We start from the raw sequence: 17,519 nt of genomic DNA, 5'->3' as shown, positions 1-17,519 counted from the left end.
TGGGAGAACCTATGACCAGACTGGCCGCTGCAGCCAGGTATGTGTCTCCGTGAGACATTGCCAGCATGGAGTGTCGAGCGAGGGTGTCCAGCTGTTGCAAGGTACCTTGTGGTACCGTGGCAACCGGTGGGGCACGGACCCCCAAACGCTCCACATGGGCTTCCGCAGAAGGACCAGCCTCGGGAAAGGCAAGGTCATGTACTGGGAAAGACCCTTTTCTCCACGACGGGGGAGGTAACGGGAGACCCCGACCGGAGGCAGCCGTGAAGGCCTTCTCCAAAGAAGGCTTAATCCCGCGCAGCAAGGTTGATGCCGGGAAAGCCTTGTCGGACGTCTCGTCGTATACCTCGGAGGAACCCACGGAACCGTGGATTCCCCGCGGTATCGGCAGGGGCTTTGGCATGTCCTCGAAGAGGTCATACACCATGGCAACGCGGTCCTTAACCGATAGCGGAAGCAACGGTTCGGGGGAAGGACCGGTAACCACGGCAGCCGCCGCCGTACCGGTGGACCCCGCGTCCGAACCCGCGGCCACCGAAGAGGCCGGGGACGGAACAGCCAGCGGCCTATCTTGCGATAAGGCCGCCAGCTTGGAGTCCACAAGTTTCGACAATAATGCGGCGACGGAAGCCCCAGACAGCCCGAGGGCCGCAAGGGGATCCGCCGCAGCCGAGGAGGTGGTACCCGCACGGGGACCCCGACCGGACGAACCGGCCACCACAGGGGTGGAGACGGACTGTACGTACAGCCGGTACCGCTCAAACTCCGCAGGCCCCACACCTTCGCACAGGGTACACCGGGTGTCCACGCAAGGAACCCTGCACCGCGGGCAACGATCGTGGGGATCCCGGGATGACAAAAACTTTCTGCACACCCCACAACTCCGAGGAGCAGGGGTAGAGGGGGTGGATACTGGGGACATATCCATGTCAGACATTGTTTGCTATAAACAAAGAACAAAACATGGTTACAACGCACGCACCACAACGATTCACAAACGAGCATTTTCACAAGAAAATAAACGAGCAATGTGAACATATAACATACACATATAACTTTTATTAAAGAAATAAGTTATGTTAACCCCCAAAACATACAAGAACAGGGGAAACGTAAAACACAACGTGCATACGCGAACCCCGCAAGTATAGAGAAAAAAGGGCGGGAAAAATTTTCCGTTTGGCGGGAAAATTATAACCAAGCGTAGCTACCGCAACGCCCCATAAAAGCACAGTTTATTAGAGAATAAACTATAATAAATATCACCAAATCTTCCAGGAACGCTTCAGCAGGAGAAAACACGTCTTGCTAAGCAGACGAAGGAGACAAGAGTGAAGGGTGTCACATGGCAGCTAGGTGGCTACGCACGTGCTGCATGAGGTAATTGAGATCTCTGTGGTAGATTTCGCTATAGCAGCAGTTGTGGGAGACAACAGCCTCGGTATAACAGTGGTAACGTATTACTTAATGTAATTAACCAACATGTATGGTATTCGCGTTTCTTTTGTTGGTGAGTATACATAAACCACATGCAGAAACACAAACACCAGGACAATCTCATAGCCTGTTTTCTCTGATGAAATACTTTAATATTGGAAAAAGTAATCATTTTTTAGAAAATATTTATACAGTAAATCTATAATGAGCATGCTTATAACAAACTAAAAGATAGAACAAACTGTTTTTAGGTCCCGAACAATTTGATCATATAAAATTAATGGATATAGCAAACACGCCTATAACGAAATAACGGATATAGTGAACTCTCTTTGTGCTCCCATGTGTACTATGTCAACAACAATGTTTATGATGATAAAAAACAATTAACCTCTGAGCTGCACACATGTCACTAATCAACCCATCAAAACATCCATGGCCATGCGCGCCTGTTCAAAGCAGCAATAAACGATTGAAGGCAAGTGATTAACTGGATTAAGTACCGACACCTTGTCCTCATTTTACACCCTCAATTAACAATAGCAAAACAACGATGAGGCTATAGCCCTTAAAGTGGATATACTCTGTCTGTAAGATGCGAGTGAGGAAATATAGAGACACGAAAGCCCACGTTAAATCTCCAACAGTAAGTAAAAAAGTAAGTGAGGAAATTCAGTATTGATAAAATTATGATAGCAGACACACCTCGCAGGCAATGTTCAAAGCGTCCAATGAAACTGTATCAATAATATATTTATAACATGTATTTTCTTACGTTATGTATTTTATGTCATTTATAGTACATATACAGAGCATACTTTTGTTATTTATTTATACCACCACATGATGTGGTCATGTGACTTGATCCGAGATATCTGACAGACGAAACGCTTATAACGAAGTACAGTTATACAAACTAAAATTAGTGGTCCCTTTGAGTTTGTTATAACTGCATGAAAGACTAACCTTTCTCTCACTTTCAAACTTCTCAACGGGAGGATTCTCATGGTACCGTTAGTAGTAAACATTTATCATAACAAACATTGTTTTGCCCGAACTCTTGTGCAAGTATTATTCAGAACATATTTCCCTCTTTTATATACTATACAAACATGTCGACTTCTTTTCCTAATTGGTGTACGGGTCTGCTAATCATAAAAATTGTAAGAACAAAAACAAATGTGATATTTTCTTTTTTACGTATCACCCCAAAATCAATTTTGCACACAACATGCTAAAGTACTTTCTGAACAAAACACTTTTTTCTCACCAACCAACCACAATTTTGCAAAACAAAAATCTGTAAATCAAGAAACAAGAAACTCCTTCTCAAAATCTCTTAGATATGGATTGGTTTCTTCCTGCCACTATAGTTTCTAGCCAAGACTAGTGGACATAACAGCCAGGTGATATGGCACACCTATATAAGTATGGACGTGACTTTAAACCCAATTTCACCTCACCTATATAAGTAAATCTTGTCCATGACCAGATAAGGCATAATGTGACTAGTTGGCAAGGCTTGAGTGGGAAGTTGCAAGTGTATCTAGGATAGCCTGGGTTGTGTCCCGCTGCTACTGTTTGTCTACACTGCTGTGAGATCCATACAAGCAGGGCAAGAGGGAGTGTGAGTGGATACATTGTTTTATGTAGCTTTATTTGTATTTCAGTTATGTGATAGAGTGTAAACTTGATGTAGGAGGATAGTTTCCAACCAATCCAGGTAGTCGATGTTTACCACGCTACTGTAACCCATGAGTACTGGCACGGTGCTGACAGACCAAGGATCATAATCCGGGTGAATCTGAGATAGGAACCAAAAACTAGCAGCTAAGGGACACAACTCTGTGACAGATAAGGGACAGAACTCTGCAGCAGATAAGGGACACAACTCTGTGACAGATAAGGGACAGAACTCTGCATCAGATAAGGGACACAACTCTGCAGCAGACAAGGGACACAACTCTGCAGCAGATAAGGACACAACTCTGCAGCAGATAAAGGACAGAACTCTGCAGCAGATAAGGGACAGAACTCTGCAGCAGATAAGGGGCATAACCCTGTGGCAGATAAGGCACACGACTCTGCAGCAGACAAGGGACATAACTCTACAGCAGATAAGGGATACAATTCTGCAGTAGATAAGGGACACAACTCTGCAGCAGACAAGGGACACAACTCTGCAGCAGATAAGGGACATAACTGCAGCAGATAAGGGACACAACTCTGCACTGAGAGTTGTTGCAACTCAGACCACTGGGCAAACCATGCCCCTGTGCAAGAAGGAATAGCAGAAGTGAATATGAAGCAGGAAATGCTGAGCGAGCAAAGCTGGGACCTGGGCTACAGTGTACAAGACAAGTCTAAGTACAAGTAGCAGTCATGGAGGGCAGCAGAACAGGGAAGGAATCATCATCATTATCATATACGATGATCTCATATAGGCTTGTGCAAAATGCATGTAGCTGAATATATATCTTTAAATCAGTAAAATTTCATCTTGCTGGGTGTGGTAATGGCTAAATTGAAATTTTATTATTTGCATGTTGTGATAGAAGACTTTATGATAATGTTTAAGAGGTGTTGGAAAATTAGAAAGGAGCCAAAAAAGAAAAAACGTAAAACAGAACAATGTAACCATGGTAACAATTCACCCAGCAACATTAAATTACATGCAAATACATATCAATAATTCACATTAATTCAGAACCATGCATGTGAACTATACCACCACAATTTAAACACTGGCATATACAGGTTTCATGCAAATTTGTCATTCAATATCATTCCGTATTCAACATGCATTTATTTTAAGATCATAGTCAATATTCACAATCATGTTCAAACAGAAACTTGTCTTCATTTCACTCTGTGCTAAAACTATTTCCTAAAGACTCAATTTCAGATATATCCAACAATCCAATATGAATATTGACTATGTCAAAAACTAACAAGACAAAACCAACACCATTTGGACTAAACATTCTAAAGTATCAGTTTTCCAAGGATTTTGTCATAAATATTCTTTAGCAGTGGCATTTGAGAACTAAGGAATCTGGCACCCCAATTGTTCCCTCAGGGAAAGGGTGTGCAGCATTACCGGTATATCAGTAAAATTGAGGTATCAACAATATCACTTGTTAAAGCTTGATATATCGGGTGATTCAAATAATGATTTTTTTGCCTGTAGCAGTGATGTAATGCTGACTTAAATGAAAACTTAAATCTGACTGGCGACCTAAATTTATATACTGCTTGCCACTTGGCTTCCTAAAAGAAAATATATAACTGGCGACAATATCTGTTAAAAGATATGTTGGGTCCTAAAAACTTAGGTTCGGCTACTAAAATATTCATGTTAGGAGCCGCTTGGCTGTAGAGGTCTGTAATGATGGTGTTATGTGGTACTGGTTTTCTGGGTAATACGCTGTTGTATCTCACCTGTTATTGTAGCCCACACAGTTGTAGATGTAGGGACAGTGATGGTCGAACTCCTTCACGCATCGGTTACACACGCGGCAATGTTTGGCTCGGACAGGCTTCACGGTACGACACGTGTGACACAGCCTGCTCAGCGGGTTCTTGCCCTGCTTCCATTCATCAAAATGGGCGACCTATGGGGCAAGGGATACAAGAAATAAATTGGCTGAAACTTTCAAAACTAGTAAAATCCTACATATTTTTGTTAGCATACTTATCCTGCATTACTCCTTAATACATTTACTGCTTGTTCTTGACAGAAAAAAGAGTTGTGTGAGGTCTTGCTGAAGAAGACGTTGTTCCAACTGGTTGTGTGGCTAATCCTATCACACAGCTCCCACGTGACCACAGAAGTGATGATGTCACGTGTCATCACATTACTGCTGTCACTCAGAGAGAACAGTCACCTGTTTTGAGCTCTCAGCTTTATCCATTGCAATCCTTTGCATGTTATTATAACACTTTTGTTTTATGTGATTCATATCCTTCCCCTGGTGTGTGTCTTCATATATTACATATGATTTTTACCATTCCATTAATGTTTAATGCTTGATGGTGACTTTTTGTCATGATAAGTATGAGACGTATTGTTGCAGTAAATGCATTAAGGAGTAATGCAGGAGAAGTTACAAAATGTGCTATATTTGTGTTACTACTCTCTGAGAGATGTTGTGGTGAGTATGGTTTTATGCCGCTTTCAGCAATATTTCAGCAATATCACAGCGGGGGACACCAGAAATGGGCCTCACACATTGTACCCGTCAGGAATCGAACCCGGGTCTTCGGCGTGACGAGCGAACGCTTTAACCACTAGTCTACCCGACCGTCCCAAGAGATGTTGTAAGCCACGTGAAGAAGCAAATATTGTTTTATGCCAGTCACAGCAGGATTACAGCTATACCAGAGAATAACTCAGAGAATCTTGTTTCAAGTCAGCCAGCTACACTGACCTGTATTAAGAAGGCATGGGAATATTCCAAGCTTGAGACATACTATTGCACGATAGAAAGGTCTAAGCTATTGATAAATGAGGTAAAATGACATACTATCACCCAAGTGATATATTGCAGCAATCTATGTCCTACGTTAGTCAGATCTTAGCATGCTGGGGATGTCTTCTGGGGACTGTGATACAAGTTTGGTAACCTTCAACACCTATATGTCATAGAGCAGGCATGCCAATCATCAACCTCGAGCAATCATCAACCTAGACATTAGCGTATGATTGGGGTGAAGGATCTGGGAGCTGATCTCCCCACGTAGTTTCCTAGATGTCAACAACATTATCGAACTACAGTAAACTATGCTCATTATCAACATCCTAATAACAAACTGACGGACATAATAAGCTGTATATATCAGGGGTCCGGAATCCGTCATATGCGCCGGACTTGTCCGATTGGGGATCTCAAATGTCCGTTTTAAAATATTGCTTACCGGACATTTTAAAAAGTATTGTCCGGACATTCTTAAATTTTGACCGGACATGATCAACAGTTAGGACTGAGCAGTTTCTGTCTGCAGTTGCAACACAATGAAGATTAACTACACTGACTAGCTTTGTTTGTTTTGATTGCTGTAAATACATCGTACCTACATGATAGTCCAATCGGTCAATCACTGTAATAGGCAATAAACTGAGTTGACACTGATTAATCGAGGATTAATTACTGAGAACATCTTGTTAATTTGAGTGAAAGATGTTTACAACTGTACATTAATACCTTGCATCATCGATGTACCTCATTATCCTCACAATGCTACGATACGTAACCTCAGACAAGAAGCGAAAGCGTGACGACAGCCAGTCGACCGATGCAGATCAGTCGAGCGGATCTGCCAAACCCTCAAAGTCTGGACGATCATTTTGTAAGTCGTGGCTAACGACTTTCACTTGGTTGACATACAATGAGGATTTGCAGATTTTATTGTTTTCAGCAGCTAGTCGTATATTGAATCTTGATTGACCGCCATTTTGCTTTCTCGGACGATCGATATCCAATTTTTTTATGGTCAATAAATAAGTACAGATGAAAAAAGTATTCAAATAACTATTGCTATCAACGATATTTTAGTATTTGTGATTAAGTTATCTGTCTTGTTTTTAAAAAAATCTTAAGTTTAAAAACAACATCTCCCGTGAGGTCACGTGATAACCAAATATGGGATAATAGTCTCGATCCAAATGTTACAACGCGTACACTTGAGGAGACTCATGAATATTAATTAGACCGTTCACTACGTTAACAGATCGTTATCATAACAGAAACAAACGTATGTTTTCCATGTAAATCTAAAATGATATTATTTGTTATTAATTGTTCGGTGAATTAAACAATTTAAATTGAAACAATTCATAATTCATCATATTATGAATACGTAAACTTGTAATGTGTGTGAAAAGTCGTACTAAAATACGCTATTTGAAGGGGGCGTGGCCTAATGCAAATGTCCGATTGGGATTTTAAATTTTCCGGACCCCTGGTATATATGCTTATAAGGAACTACTGTTGTAACAAAGAAATATAAGTGGTCCCTTTGAGTTCGTTATAACCATAGTTTACTGAATGCCTATGGTATATGATGATACACACTGTTTGCCAGGACCCTGTATGTTGGTCTCCCCAGGTAGTAAGACAATAAACATGATATAAGGCCACAGTAAAACCGATTATTACAATTTTCATGCAAAATGTCCACAATTGTGACTTGGATGTCATTTTAATTTTATATTGTTGGCATGATTCCCAGGAATCACAAATGAATGGGTTGACAATGTATGTTGTGTACTTCATAAAGTAAAGAAAGAAGGGAACACACACCTTTTTCTACCCTTACATTAAAATACTACCTCCTGATTGGTTAAGGAGTGGGCAATTATTTTCCATGAAGCCCGCTCATATATTCCACTGAGATCAATGGGAACACACCTTAGGTAACTTGCTTATCTCGCATTAGTATCATTGAATGAAATGAACCGATGTTTATCTGAATGCATTGGACAAGGGAAGTAACTCTTCATTTGTGTCGTCTGCTAGCTGTCAAAATGGCTAATTCAAAGCGCTTTACTCGGTGAAACTTCGGACATCAATTTTGGGTCTGTGGGAATGAATGTCAGTGGGATAAATTCGCTGACAACTGATCCCAAGCGAATATGGTGTGATGTACCCTGTGTGTGAGCCTATTTACCCTGAGCCATCATAGGCTCCCACACAGGGTACATCACACCATATGCCCCTCGAGATCGGTTGACAACTTATAATGTATACATCTGCAGGTACTTCTGGACAAGGAAATAATGGGAGGTGAGTGAATGAAAATCTAATAATTCATTGTGGCCTATCAACTGAAATTTGACAGCCTTTCACAATAAGCATGGGGTACGAAGTCCATGTGGGTTAGAGAATGAACCTGTTCAGTTGGCAGCGGCTCCAGTGTAGCAGCTCACCTGTTTGATGGCCTGGTCATACTCGGGTATGTTTCTGGGCAGGAAGCCTGGGTCTATAGTGTTGCAGTGGTAAAGGCAGATCCACATCAAGATGTTCACAGTGATGAACAACAGGTGGAAAGGCTGCAGTTCATAGAACGTCAATGGCAGACACTGAAAACAGGAAGTGTTCCTAAAAATGTTTGTAAATGAAAACCAATAACACAATACAGCCTGGAAAGATAACAACTTTTTGCAGAAATATTCATCAGCTGTAGAGTTTTAGCAGGAAACAAATACTTGGAAACGAAGCCTAGAGTTGTTTGAGATGAAGTCCAAATTGTTTCCATAGAAACAAAACAAAATAAAATTGAGAAAATATTCAAAATAGCGAAATGCACCAGTTATGCTGATGAGCAATGCACAAACCAAGTTTCATTGTAATATTTTGAACGTTTTTCAAGTTATGACCCGGAAATAAACTCTACCCTTGTTTGAGACAAAGACATAACTATGGGCATCCTGAAGTCCTTGCGGCTTGCAGCTTCACTGTAAGAATCTAGGTATCTAGGAACTTTCTGTAAATTTTTGTGCTATTAACAGGACTATTATTAGCTGAGTTTACTAAATCAAACAGTCTTACTTGACACTCGTCTTGGATTAGTGGCTAAATTCAGAGTTTACCATAAGGCTACTCACTGACTCAAAAATGATCATATGACCTAAGAGGTAAAGGTACTTTGGAGTGTGAAATGGAGCCTTCAACATATTAAAACAATCAGTATTTTTAAAAGAAAAATATTGAGCTGTTTAAAACAAAAACATTCTGAGGCAAATTATAATGAGTGAGAGAGTGAGTATGTTTTTTACACCGCTTTTAACAATATTCAAGCAATATCACGGCGGGGGCGCCAGAAATGGGCTTCACACATTGTACCCATGTCGCGATTCGAACCCGGGTCTTCAGCCTGACGAGCGAACGCATTAACCACTTGGCTTCCCGACTGCCCCAAAGTAAAATATAACACAGCATTGGTAGCATTACATGTCTTTGTCCAGCTATTACATTCACTTAATCCCAGGACTGAAGGTGTGGAGAGACTATTGCCACAGCACAAGATGGCATTCTTACCTTGATTAAATACATAGGGTAGCCCCAGCACACAACACTGATGAGGAAGAAGAGCAGAGCCCCTTTACTGTTCCCTGGGGGCCCGAACATGATAGCCCTGAAACAAGATGTCAGTTGGAACATATGGGAACAGTATCATCCATTCAAGTTGGTCGCAATATTTAAGCTATGATAATCATGATAATTGAACATAACATCTGAAATAGTTTAACAGTAGTTTGTTGTGTGAGCAAATGTGCTTCAGTGCTGTAGTCAGCAATATGGAGGCAGCATGCAAAAGGAAGGGGCTTTGAAGTGAGAATGGTTACACTCTACTTCTAGCAATATTCCAGTATTATGAAGACAGGGACACCAGAAATGGGCTTCAAACATTGTAAACTCGTTGTTCTAACCCGGAATCTGTGGGGTCTTCCAGTACATACCAGCAGTCAATGCGCGGGAAGACACTGGCCTTGAACTTGGCTTCTTTCTTCAGGTAACTGATGATGTTCTCGTGTTTGCGACCAACGGCCAGCATGAGAGGAGTTTTGCTGTTCTTGTCAGCCAGGTCGATCTCAACACTATCCTGTAGGGATGAAAGGATCGATGAATTTCTATTTCACTTGCATGGCATTGTTGGTTGTTTTGTTGTTGGTTTGTTGTTTAACGCCGCACTCAGCAATATTCCAGCTATATGAAGGTGGTCTGTAAACAATCGAGTCTGGACCAGACAATCCAGTGATTGACATCATGAGCATCGATCCAAGCAATTGGGATCGATGACATGTATCAACCAAGTCAGTGAGCCCGACCACCCGATCCCGTTAGTTGCCTTTTACGACAAGCAAAGTCGCCTCTTACGGCAAGTATGGGTTGCTGTAGACCTATTCTACCCCCGAATCTACACGGGTTCACTTGCATTGCATAGTGAACATATTATGCTCACAGCATTCATGTGTAATTTGGTTCCGTGGTGATATTGTGTGGTTCCTAAAACCTTGATTTAGCAGATTAGCTTCAGGGAACAAACACATCAGCAAAAAGAGCAGATTACAGAATATATCTTGTGTGATAATGTATACAATATTGGCCATTAGCCTCGCAACGTTCAACACTACACATTGCTTTAATAGCATACAAAGTCCAGGTTTGCCAAATGTTCATGCACAGAATAGAGCTCATTTGACTTTCATGATCTAACTACGGCCTCACTTCATAAGATTCCCAACATTAGACACATCACCAATACACTACATATTAATAGTTGCATGTATTCACCTGGGATGGAACTTATCACTAGCCTGGACCAGTTTTGTTAATGTTAAAGGAATCCAAAGCTTGCTAAGGGCTAGTACAATTTCAAACATTTTGGGGGCTATTGCTCTATGTTATCACAGTTGGAGCTAGCAGACATTCTTGGTTAAATTCCATCCCTCATTCACTGGTGACAGCAGAACTTGAAATATTGAAGGCGGACATTCACCTGTTCACAGAGCTCCTTCACAGCTGTCAGGTTGCCATTGATGCAAGCTAGATGGAGGGGAGTCTGGCCGTAGTTGTCCCTCTGTCTGGGGTTGAACCCAGAGTAGATCAACAGTCGCATCAACTCCGAGTGACCTGTCAACAGAATCATCAATCTTTATCACAAGTAATTACATCCTTGTATGTTCGTCAGTTTCAAGATTAAGGGGGTCCCTGTCCGTTGCATCTGTAGTTTTTCAATCTGGGGAATTATTTATTAATATTTACCACTAGGGGTCATGACACGGACCCCTTGACTTTCAAGCTTAATATTGAACCCTGCTGTTCTGTTAGTATTCTGGGGTAGAATATAATCCTGAAACGATGACAAACTCTGTCCATGTGTTAGGTAAGGCAGAGTCGGAAGGGGTGGGGTGCTTCCAACTTCATCATGTTCATGTAAGGGAATAGTTTCATCAAATGTAATCATCTAAATATTTTACACAGGTGAAATATAACATTCTCAATGCATTGTGGCATGAAGGGCCTTCATCCATAAATGTATTGCTTGCCATAAGGCACTCACAAAGATGTTTCGTTGTACCTTTTGGAATTAAAGTGTGCTAACTGGAAAGATGTATTGGTGACTCTTGACATCCCTTCTGAATACCTAAATATATTTGGTCAATCATACTGTACATTAAGCATAAACTCAGATCATTTTCCATGTGTTTGTCATGTTTATTTGTGGTTTCAATGATAAACATAGTTGCAAGGCACTGCAGTTAACACCATATGATTTCTAAGTGTGCCCTTTGGGCACTGCGAATCTATTTTTCACGTTTATTTGTGGTTTCATATGATAAACATAGTTGCAAGGTACTGCTGTTAACACTATATGATTTCTAAGTGTGACCTTTGGGCACTGTGAATCCATTTTAACCATGCCATTACAATCTTAACTGTGCCACTAGCACTAAAATACTAAAATACAAGGAATTTTGAACCACGTAAATGGAACTGTACCTTTAAATGCTGCCCAATGTAGTGCACTGTCCCCATCCTTATCAACAAGCTGCAGCCGAGCTCCCTTCCCCATGAGATAGCCAGACAACATGGTCTGTCCATACTGAGCTGCCACAATGAGAGGTGTGCAGCCCTTGTTATCCACAATGTCCAGGAGAACCCCAGACTGGACCAGTATGTCAATCACTGCAATGTGGCCATTCACACAGGCCCAGTGGATCGGGCGGGCTCCCAAATCATTGTTGCTGGGTTCATTGACAGGTGCCTTGTGTTCCAGCATGAAACGTAAGATCGTTGTGTGACCTCCGAGACAGGCCCAGTGGGCTGGTGTGTGGCCTTTATCATCTCTCGAGGTGAAAACCTCCACACCTCCTTGTTCAAACAACGTCTGGATTGGGATAAGCATCCTGGAAAGCAAGAGAATTTTGAAACATTAAAAGAAAATAAACAATTTGAAAAAAACCCCAAAAAAACACTTTATACACATCTTCACAAAGCAAGAGAGTTAACTGACTTTAAACCGGAACCGGATTTTGATTTTGTTGCGTGATTGTGATTGGACTATGCATGGATTTGTTAGTTCTGTAACTGTAAAATGTAAGTCCATAATACCAGCCTAGTTCAGCAAGGGTGGAAACTGGACTTTTATAGTCAGTTAAGACTCACTTGCCTTGGGAAGATGCTTTATACATGATCAAATCAACAACATTTTTGTGAAATTTCAAAATGTCTTAAACATGATCAAGACATATACATGCATGGTACTTAGGTACCCTTATCCACACATCCTCATACAGTCTCAAGAATCAACATAAACAGGACAAAATCCTCAATGCCGATCTCAGTTCCTACCACAAGAGTAGTATAGGTAATGGGGGTTCTGCCGCAACTCCACTGGAGCCAGTGGAGTTGCGGCAGAACCCCCATTACCTATACTACTCACGAGCATACCCAATATGTCACATCCTGCATTGAGTAAGCCGCTTTGAACAGTATTCCAGGTATATCAGCATAATGTGGGAAAGCCAAAAGTGATGCAGGTCTCAGACGCTTACCACTTTGGTGACACCTACGAGCACGGGTATGGTGCTGACAAACCTAAAAACATAATCAAGGCACTCTAAGGGAAACAACTCTGCACAGCGAATTGTGGCACCTGGGCCCTCACACCCTGCATTGAACACAATTCTCATAAAGCCTTTTTACCAACACTCTGTGTTTTGCAACATTGATGTATCATAGAAACACATTTGTTTCATAATGATTTCTGATCCCTTTTTATGACCTCACATTAATAAGCAAAGAGTTGCGCCAGGAATGAGTTCCTGATTGTTTCCACACATGGCAGGTTATTAAATGATGTTTTGGAGATTTTTGTCATGTCATGACCGTTTATCCTGACCCTGATGTGTGTGTTTATTCGGATGATGGTGTATGGGATATATTGCAATCGGTGGTTCCCATTTGGCATTTCTTGTATCTGGGCTAATTATTCAGTCAACGATTGCGTAATAAATCTAGGTCTGATGTGGTGAGTGGATTACAGGTTATGTAATATGCATGTGACAGTGCAGCAAGAGAGGAATGATCAGATGAATGACAAAAGACAGTGATTAACCGATAATACCTTGAGTGATTAATCAGTGTTATCCTACACAGTGTATTTCTTAGAAGAAATGTTTGAAAAAATACAGGGTTAGAAACTAACACTAGTATGCTAGCCCAGGGCTAGTACAAATGTCCTTTTTTTAACATTAAAAGGGAATTTTATCTTTCCCCGGCCTGGTAAAGCTTTTCAGTTTAGTTCTAACGCTGTATTTCATTATATATATCAGAGCTCCAGATAAGCTTTTGGTGTTGTGGGTATTTTACCCATGCATTTTAGAATCATTGGGTATCAGTAATTCTTTCTGGGTATTCAAATTTCTGTTACCCACTAGTTTTTACACATGTGGGTATTTAAGTTAAATATTTAATAACACTATTCATCTAGTCCCTGCAAACTGGTGTCGTGTGGGTTCGAGAGCTTTATAGTACTCAAAAATACCACGATACTTCCACAAGAAAGTGTGATGGCAAATGATCATGATGTAGCCTGCAACCTCGGGGTATCACGGTACTTGTCATGTACGCTAAACGGAACAAAATGCACCCACTAACCTTTATGTTTATTCGTGTTCTCTGTATCAGATATTATTCATGTTATCAAACAATGCATATTTTACTGATAAAAGTTCATTATTTACATTAGTAGCTTCGAGTAAAAGCCGGGCCTCGCGCTCTGTTTGACAAGGGAGAGAACTCCATCGTATCGCGGTACAGAGAAAAGTTGTGTATGGAGGTCCGAATTGGACAAAAAGAGGACATAATTCTACCAACCACTTGGTATGATCATGCCAGACATCAGTGATTTGTCCAGACAAGTGCAAAGACAGCACAAGTAAAATTCTAAAATGTGTTATCAGCAATAGGTATTCAATGCATATTTACCGAAAAGTAAGAGAAAAATATTTTTATAGGTTAACAACAAAATATCAAAAATGATATTCTAAGATTGTTTAAAAAAGATTGGATGACAATAGTTTGTCACAAAATGGAAAAATGTTAAAAGTCAACAATAAATATATAAAAAGCACTCCTAGTATGCCCAAAGTATGTATTTATATTTTGGTTACTAGTGAAGAACGTATTTCTAAGTTTGGCATTATGGCCCTTATGATCTCCCAATAGATTCTGGGCACAGAGCGGGAAAGAAATGTGCGGACTACGTAACTTCCGTTACCTCATTAGTCGCCATGAATATGCAGATGATCTAGTTCAGGTCGATAGAGAAAGTTTACTTGGGGAACTGCAGGTTATATCGTTGGCCATTGATAGATGGGGGTAAGGCAATATTACAACAGATGCCAGAAATATGTATCAACGGATTAATAACTCCTTACTTACAGCAGTCCGAACATTCCGAGGAAATTGAAATTGTTTACGAAGTGAGCACTTCCTGGTTACCGATTTGCATCAATAGACAGCCGCTAAGAGGCGTGTCCCGCGTGAACTATCGGAAATCACAAATGCCGCGATACGATGAATGCCGCGGTACCATGGGGTCCGAGTATAACTGTCATCGTGGAGTTTGCAAGGTTGACGGGATACGCAGCTTATCTGGAGCTCTGATATATGCAGTTTTACAAGAGAAGACAGGCTATACAGTATGCTCCCAAAACTTCTACAGCTTAAAACACCAAGCTAAATTGTCCAGTGCACAGGTCAAGTTTTGGGAAACAACCATACATACATCAAATTGATTTTGAGATGGGAGTCTTAATTTGTTTCAGTTGAATTTTCGACCTATCACATAACCATAAATGGTTATCGTTCAAAAAGCCTCTTAAAAATATATCAAAGTTCTATATAACTTCCAGATGACCATATTATCTGACAACTATTCATGCCATACCGACATACACCAACAGACAAGACTGTTCAAGTTATAGGAACGCATGACTGGTAACCATGTAAACAAACAAGTGTTGCTCGTCGAAATGCTTCTTTGAATTATACGATTGACAAATCCCTAAAAACAGAAAACCACAAGCGAGGTTTCAAGCGTGTCTTTGGTAACGGAACAAGTAAACAAAACAACATCAATTATCATCACAAGGCGTGTGTATCACATGTAATATTCAAGTCATGGTCGAGTGATCGCCCGTTACGACAAGCAACGGTATCTCCACAAAATAAACACATACCCTGCTTTGATTGCTTCAAATATGGGGGGATTTTTGTGCCCATTGCACTTTTCATCGGCACAAGCACCGTTAGAGTGTGAATGCATATCCTCTGGTGCTTTCATCTCGGAATTCGTTCCTTGCGGGTGCTTGCCTCCCGACGACGACATTTTGGATGAGTCCTTCCCGTAGTTGAATATAAAACTAGAATTAGAACGCGAAACGAAATTCTTTTGCGCAAGTAATAGTGTTGCTGTGGTGACTGAGAGATTAGTTCCATGGTCGAGTGCACATTTACAGTTACGTTTAAGGGTGTTGTAATTAGTGCCCCGTCTGTATGTAATTAGCCGTGCTTATGTAATATATAGTGCAATTAGTTAGGACCAAAAAGGAATCGGATAAGTGTTGTTTGAATGAGCTGATTAGAAATTTTATACGACTAACATAATAATGATGCCCGATATTGAGCGATGTCATTTTGAGTATTGTTAGGGCTGTTTAGCGATCTTTCACATTTTGTCCTTTGAAAATGTACGATGTCAATTACCCCGAAGTTGTTTTTATCACTTATAAAAGAGCACGGTCACTGAAACATACATGGACGTAACCGGGATTTCTTCAAGTTATACATTCCAAACTGTCATTCGTATTGTGACTTAATATTTGAAACAGTCTGCGTATCAATTAAACACGACCACCTCCGTCAATTTTTTTTGACGTAAAAAAACCGCACAATTTCATCGCGATTTTTTATCGGTAAATATAACTCACGGAAAATTCTCAGTGAATGTGTACTTCAACATAAATGTCATACGTCTATCACTGTTAGGATAAGTACTTGCCAATGAAATGAATTATTGGACATTTAGATTTCAAACAAGGGCGCTTTCTTGACTTTGCTTGCCATATTCGGGTGCTTCAATATTACGATTAATGTAGCAAAGTAGGAAACTTATATTACCACCAGCACTTTTATCGATGGCTAGGCAGTGCATATAGATCTTTTGGATTTGTTGACTTTAGATACTGATGGAAAGACAATCAACTCGAGTTGCATGTTATACAATTTGGCTACGCTGTGTGAAGAAATAAGAACATTGTAACACTTTTGATACAATGTATACGTTTTTTTAAACCGCGACGTCATCACAGTGCGGCACTGAGCGGTATGCAGGCTGACTGACGTCCAGGCACCATGAGGGTTAATGTCTTTTAGTATGGCGCGGCCAGGGGGATCGGACCTTCCGCTCTCCGGACGGACGCTCTAGCACTAGGCCACAGGGGCGGTAGCATTTTAATCTGATAGCTATACAACGAATTGAACAAAGCAATCACAGCAAGCCTTTGACAGGCATTTAAAAGTTGAAAGAACGTGAAGACAGCAATTGATGACTTCGTGGTACTTTACGAAGAGATCTTAAATATGTGTAAATGATATCTGTACATACACTGACTGAAAAGTCATTGAAGGACCCAAGTAGATGTTGAATTCACGAGACAATAACTGATTATTAACATTTCTCAACAAAATCCTGACATTTCCATAAGAACTGACATAACCTGACTTCATGTCTCCAAGAGATCACATACCTGTATATGGTCTCTGATTTCTCACAATACCAGATATCATTACTAGTAAAAGCCTGGATTAAATGAATTTTATCTTACCTATCAAAATCTCAAGGAAGAGAATATATATGGATGTCAACTTCTTTATTATGATGAATACAACGTTTCAGAGTATATGTTTACTCCTTCATCAGGTGAATGAATGCCATGAGGCAGAGAGCATATTTATGTGCATGTAAGGACAACAAAATTAAAAAGATAACAAAAGGTGGAAAATAACTAA

General features: G+C 40.6%; 1 protein-coding gene across 2 annotated transcripts in view; it reads right to left on the bottom strand.

Annotated features, from left to right (window-relative positions):
- The window catches only part of LOC124143676 (probable protein S-acyltransferase 23), a 30,975-nt gene extending 15,127 nt beyond the window's left edge, over positions 1–15,848 (bottom strand). For both annotated transcript variants that reach the window (XM_046512704.2, XM_046512702.2), the window contains exons 1-7: positions 15,689–15,848; positions 11,943–12,349; positions 10,939–11,072; positions 9,899–10,041; positions 9,477–9,573; positions 8,366–8,518; positions 4,879–5,051 (exon numbers count right to left, since the gene is read on the bottom strand). In XM_046512704.2, coding sequence (XP_046368660.1) covers positions 4,879–5,051; positions 8,366–8,518; positions 9,477–9,573; positions 9,899–10,041; positions 10,939–11,072; positions 11,943–12,349; positions 15,689–15,837 — 1,256 coding nt within the window. In that variant the 5' untranslated portion in view covers positions 15,838–15,848. The remainder of the gene's footprint in view (positions 1–4,878; positions 5,052–8,365; positions 8,519–9,476; positions 9,574–9,898; positions 10,042–10,938; positions 11,073–11,942; positions 12,350–15,688) is intronic.
- Positions 15,849–17,519: the final 1,671 nt, after the last annotated feature.

The sequence above is a fragment of the Haliotis rufescens genome, unplaced genomic scaffold (genome assembly GCF_023055435.1).
Source record: "Haliotis rufescens isolate VD_foot unplaced genomic scaffold, xgHalRufe1.0.p SCAF_7, whole genome shotgun sequence".
Classification (NCBI taxonomy): domain Eukaryota; kingdom Metazoa; phylum Mollusca; class Gastropoda; order Lepetellida; family Haliotidae; genus Haliotis; species Haliotis rufescens.
This window is presented reverse-complemented; position numbering and strand designations above follow the sequence as displayed.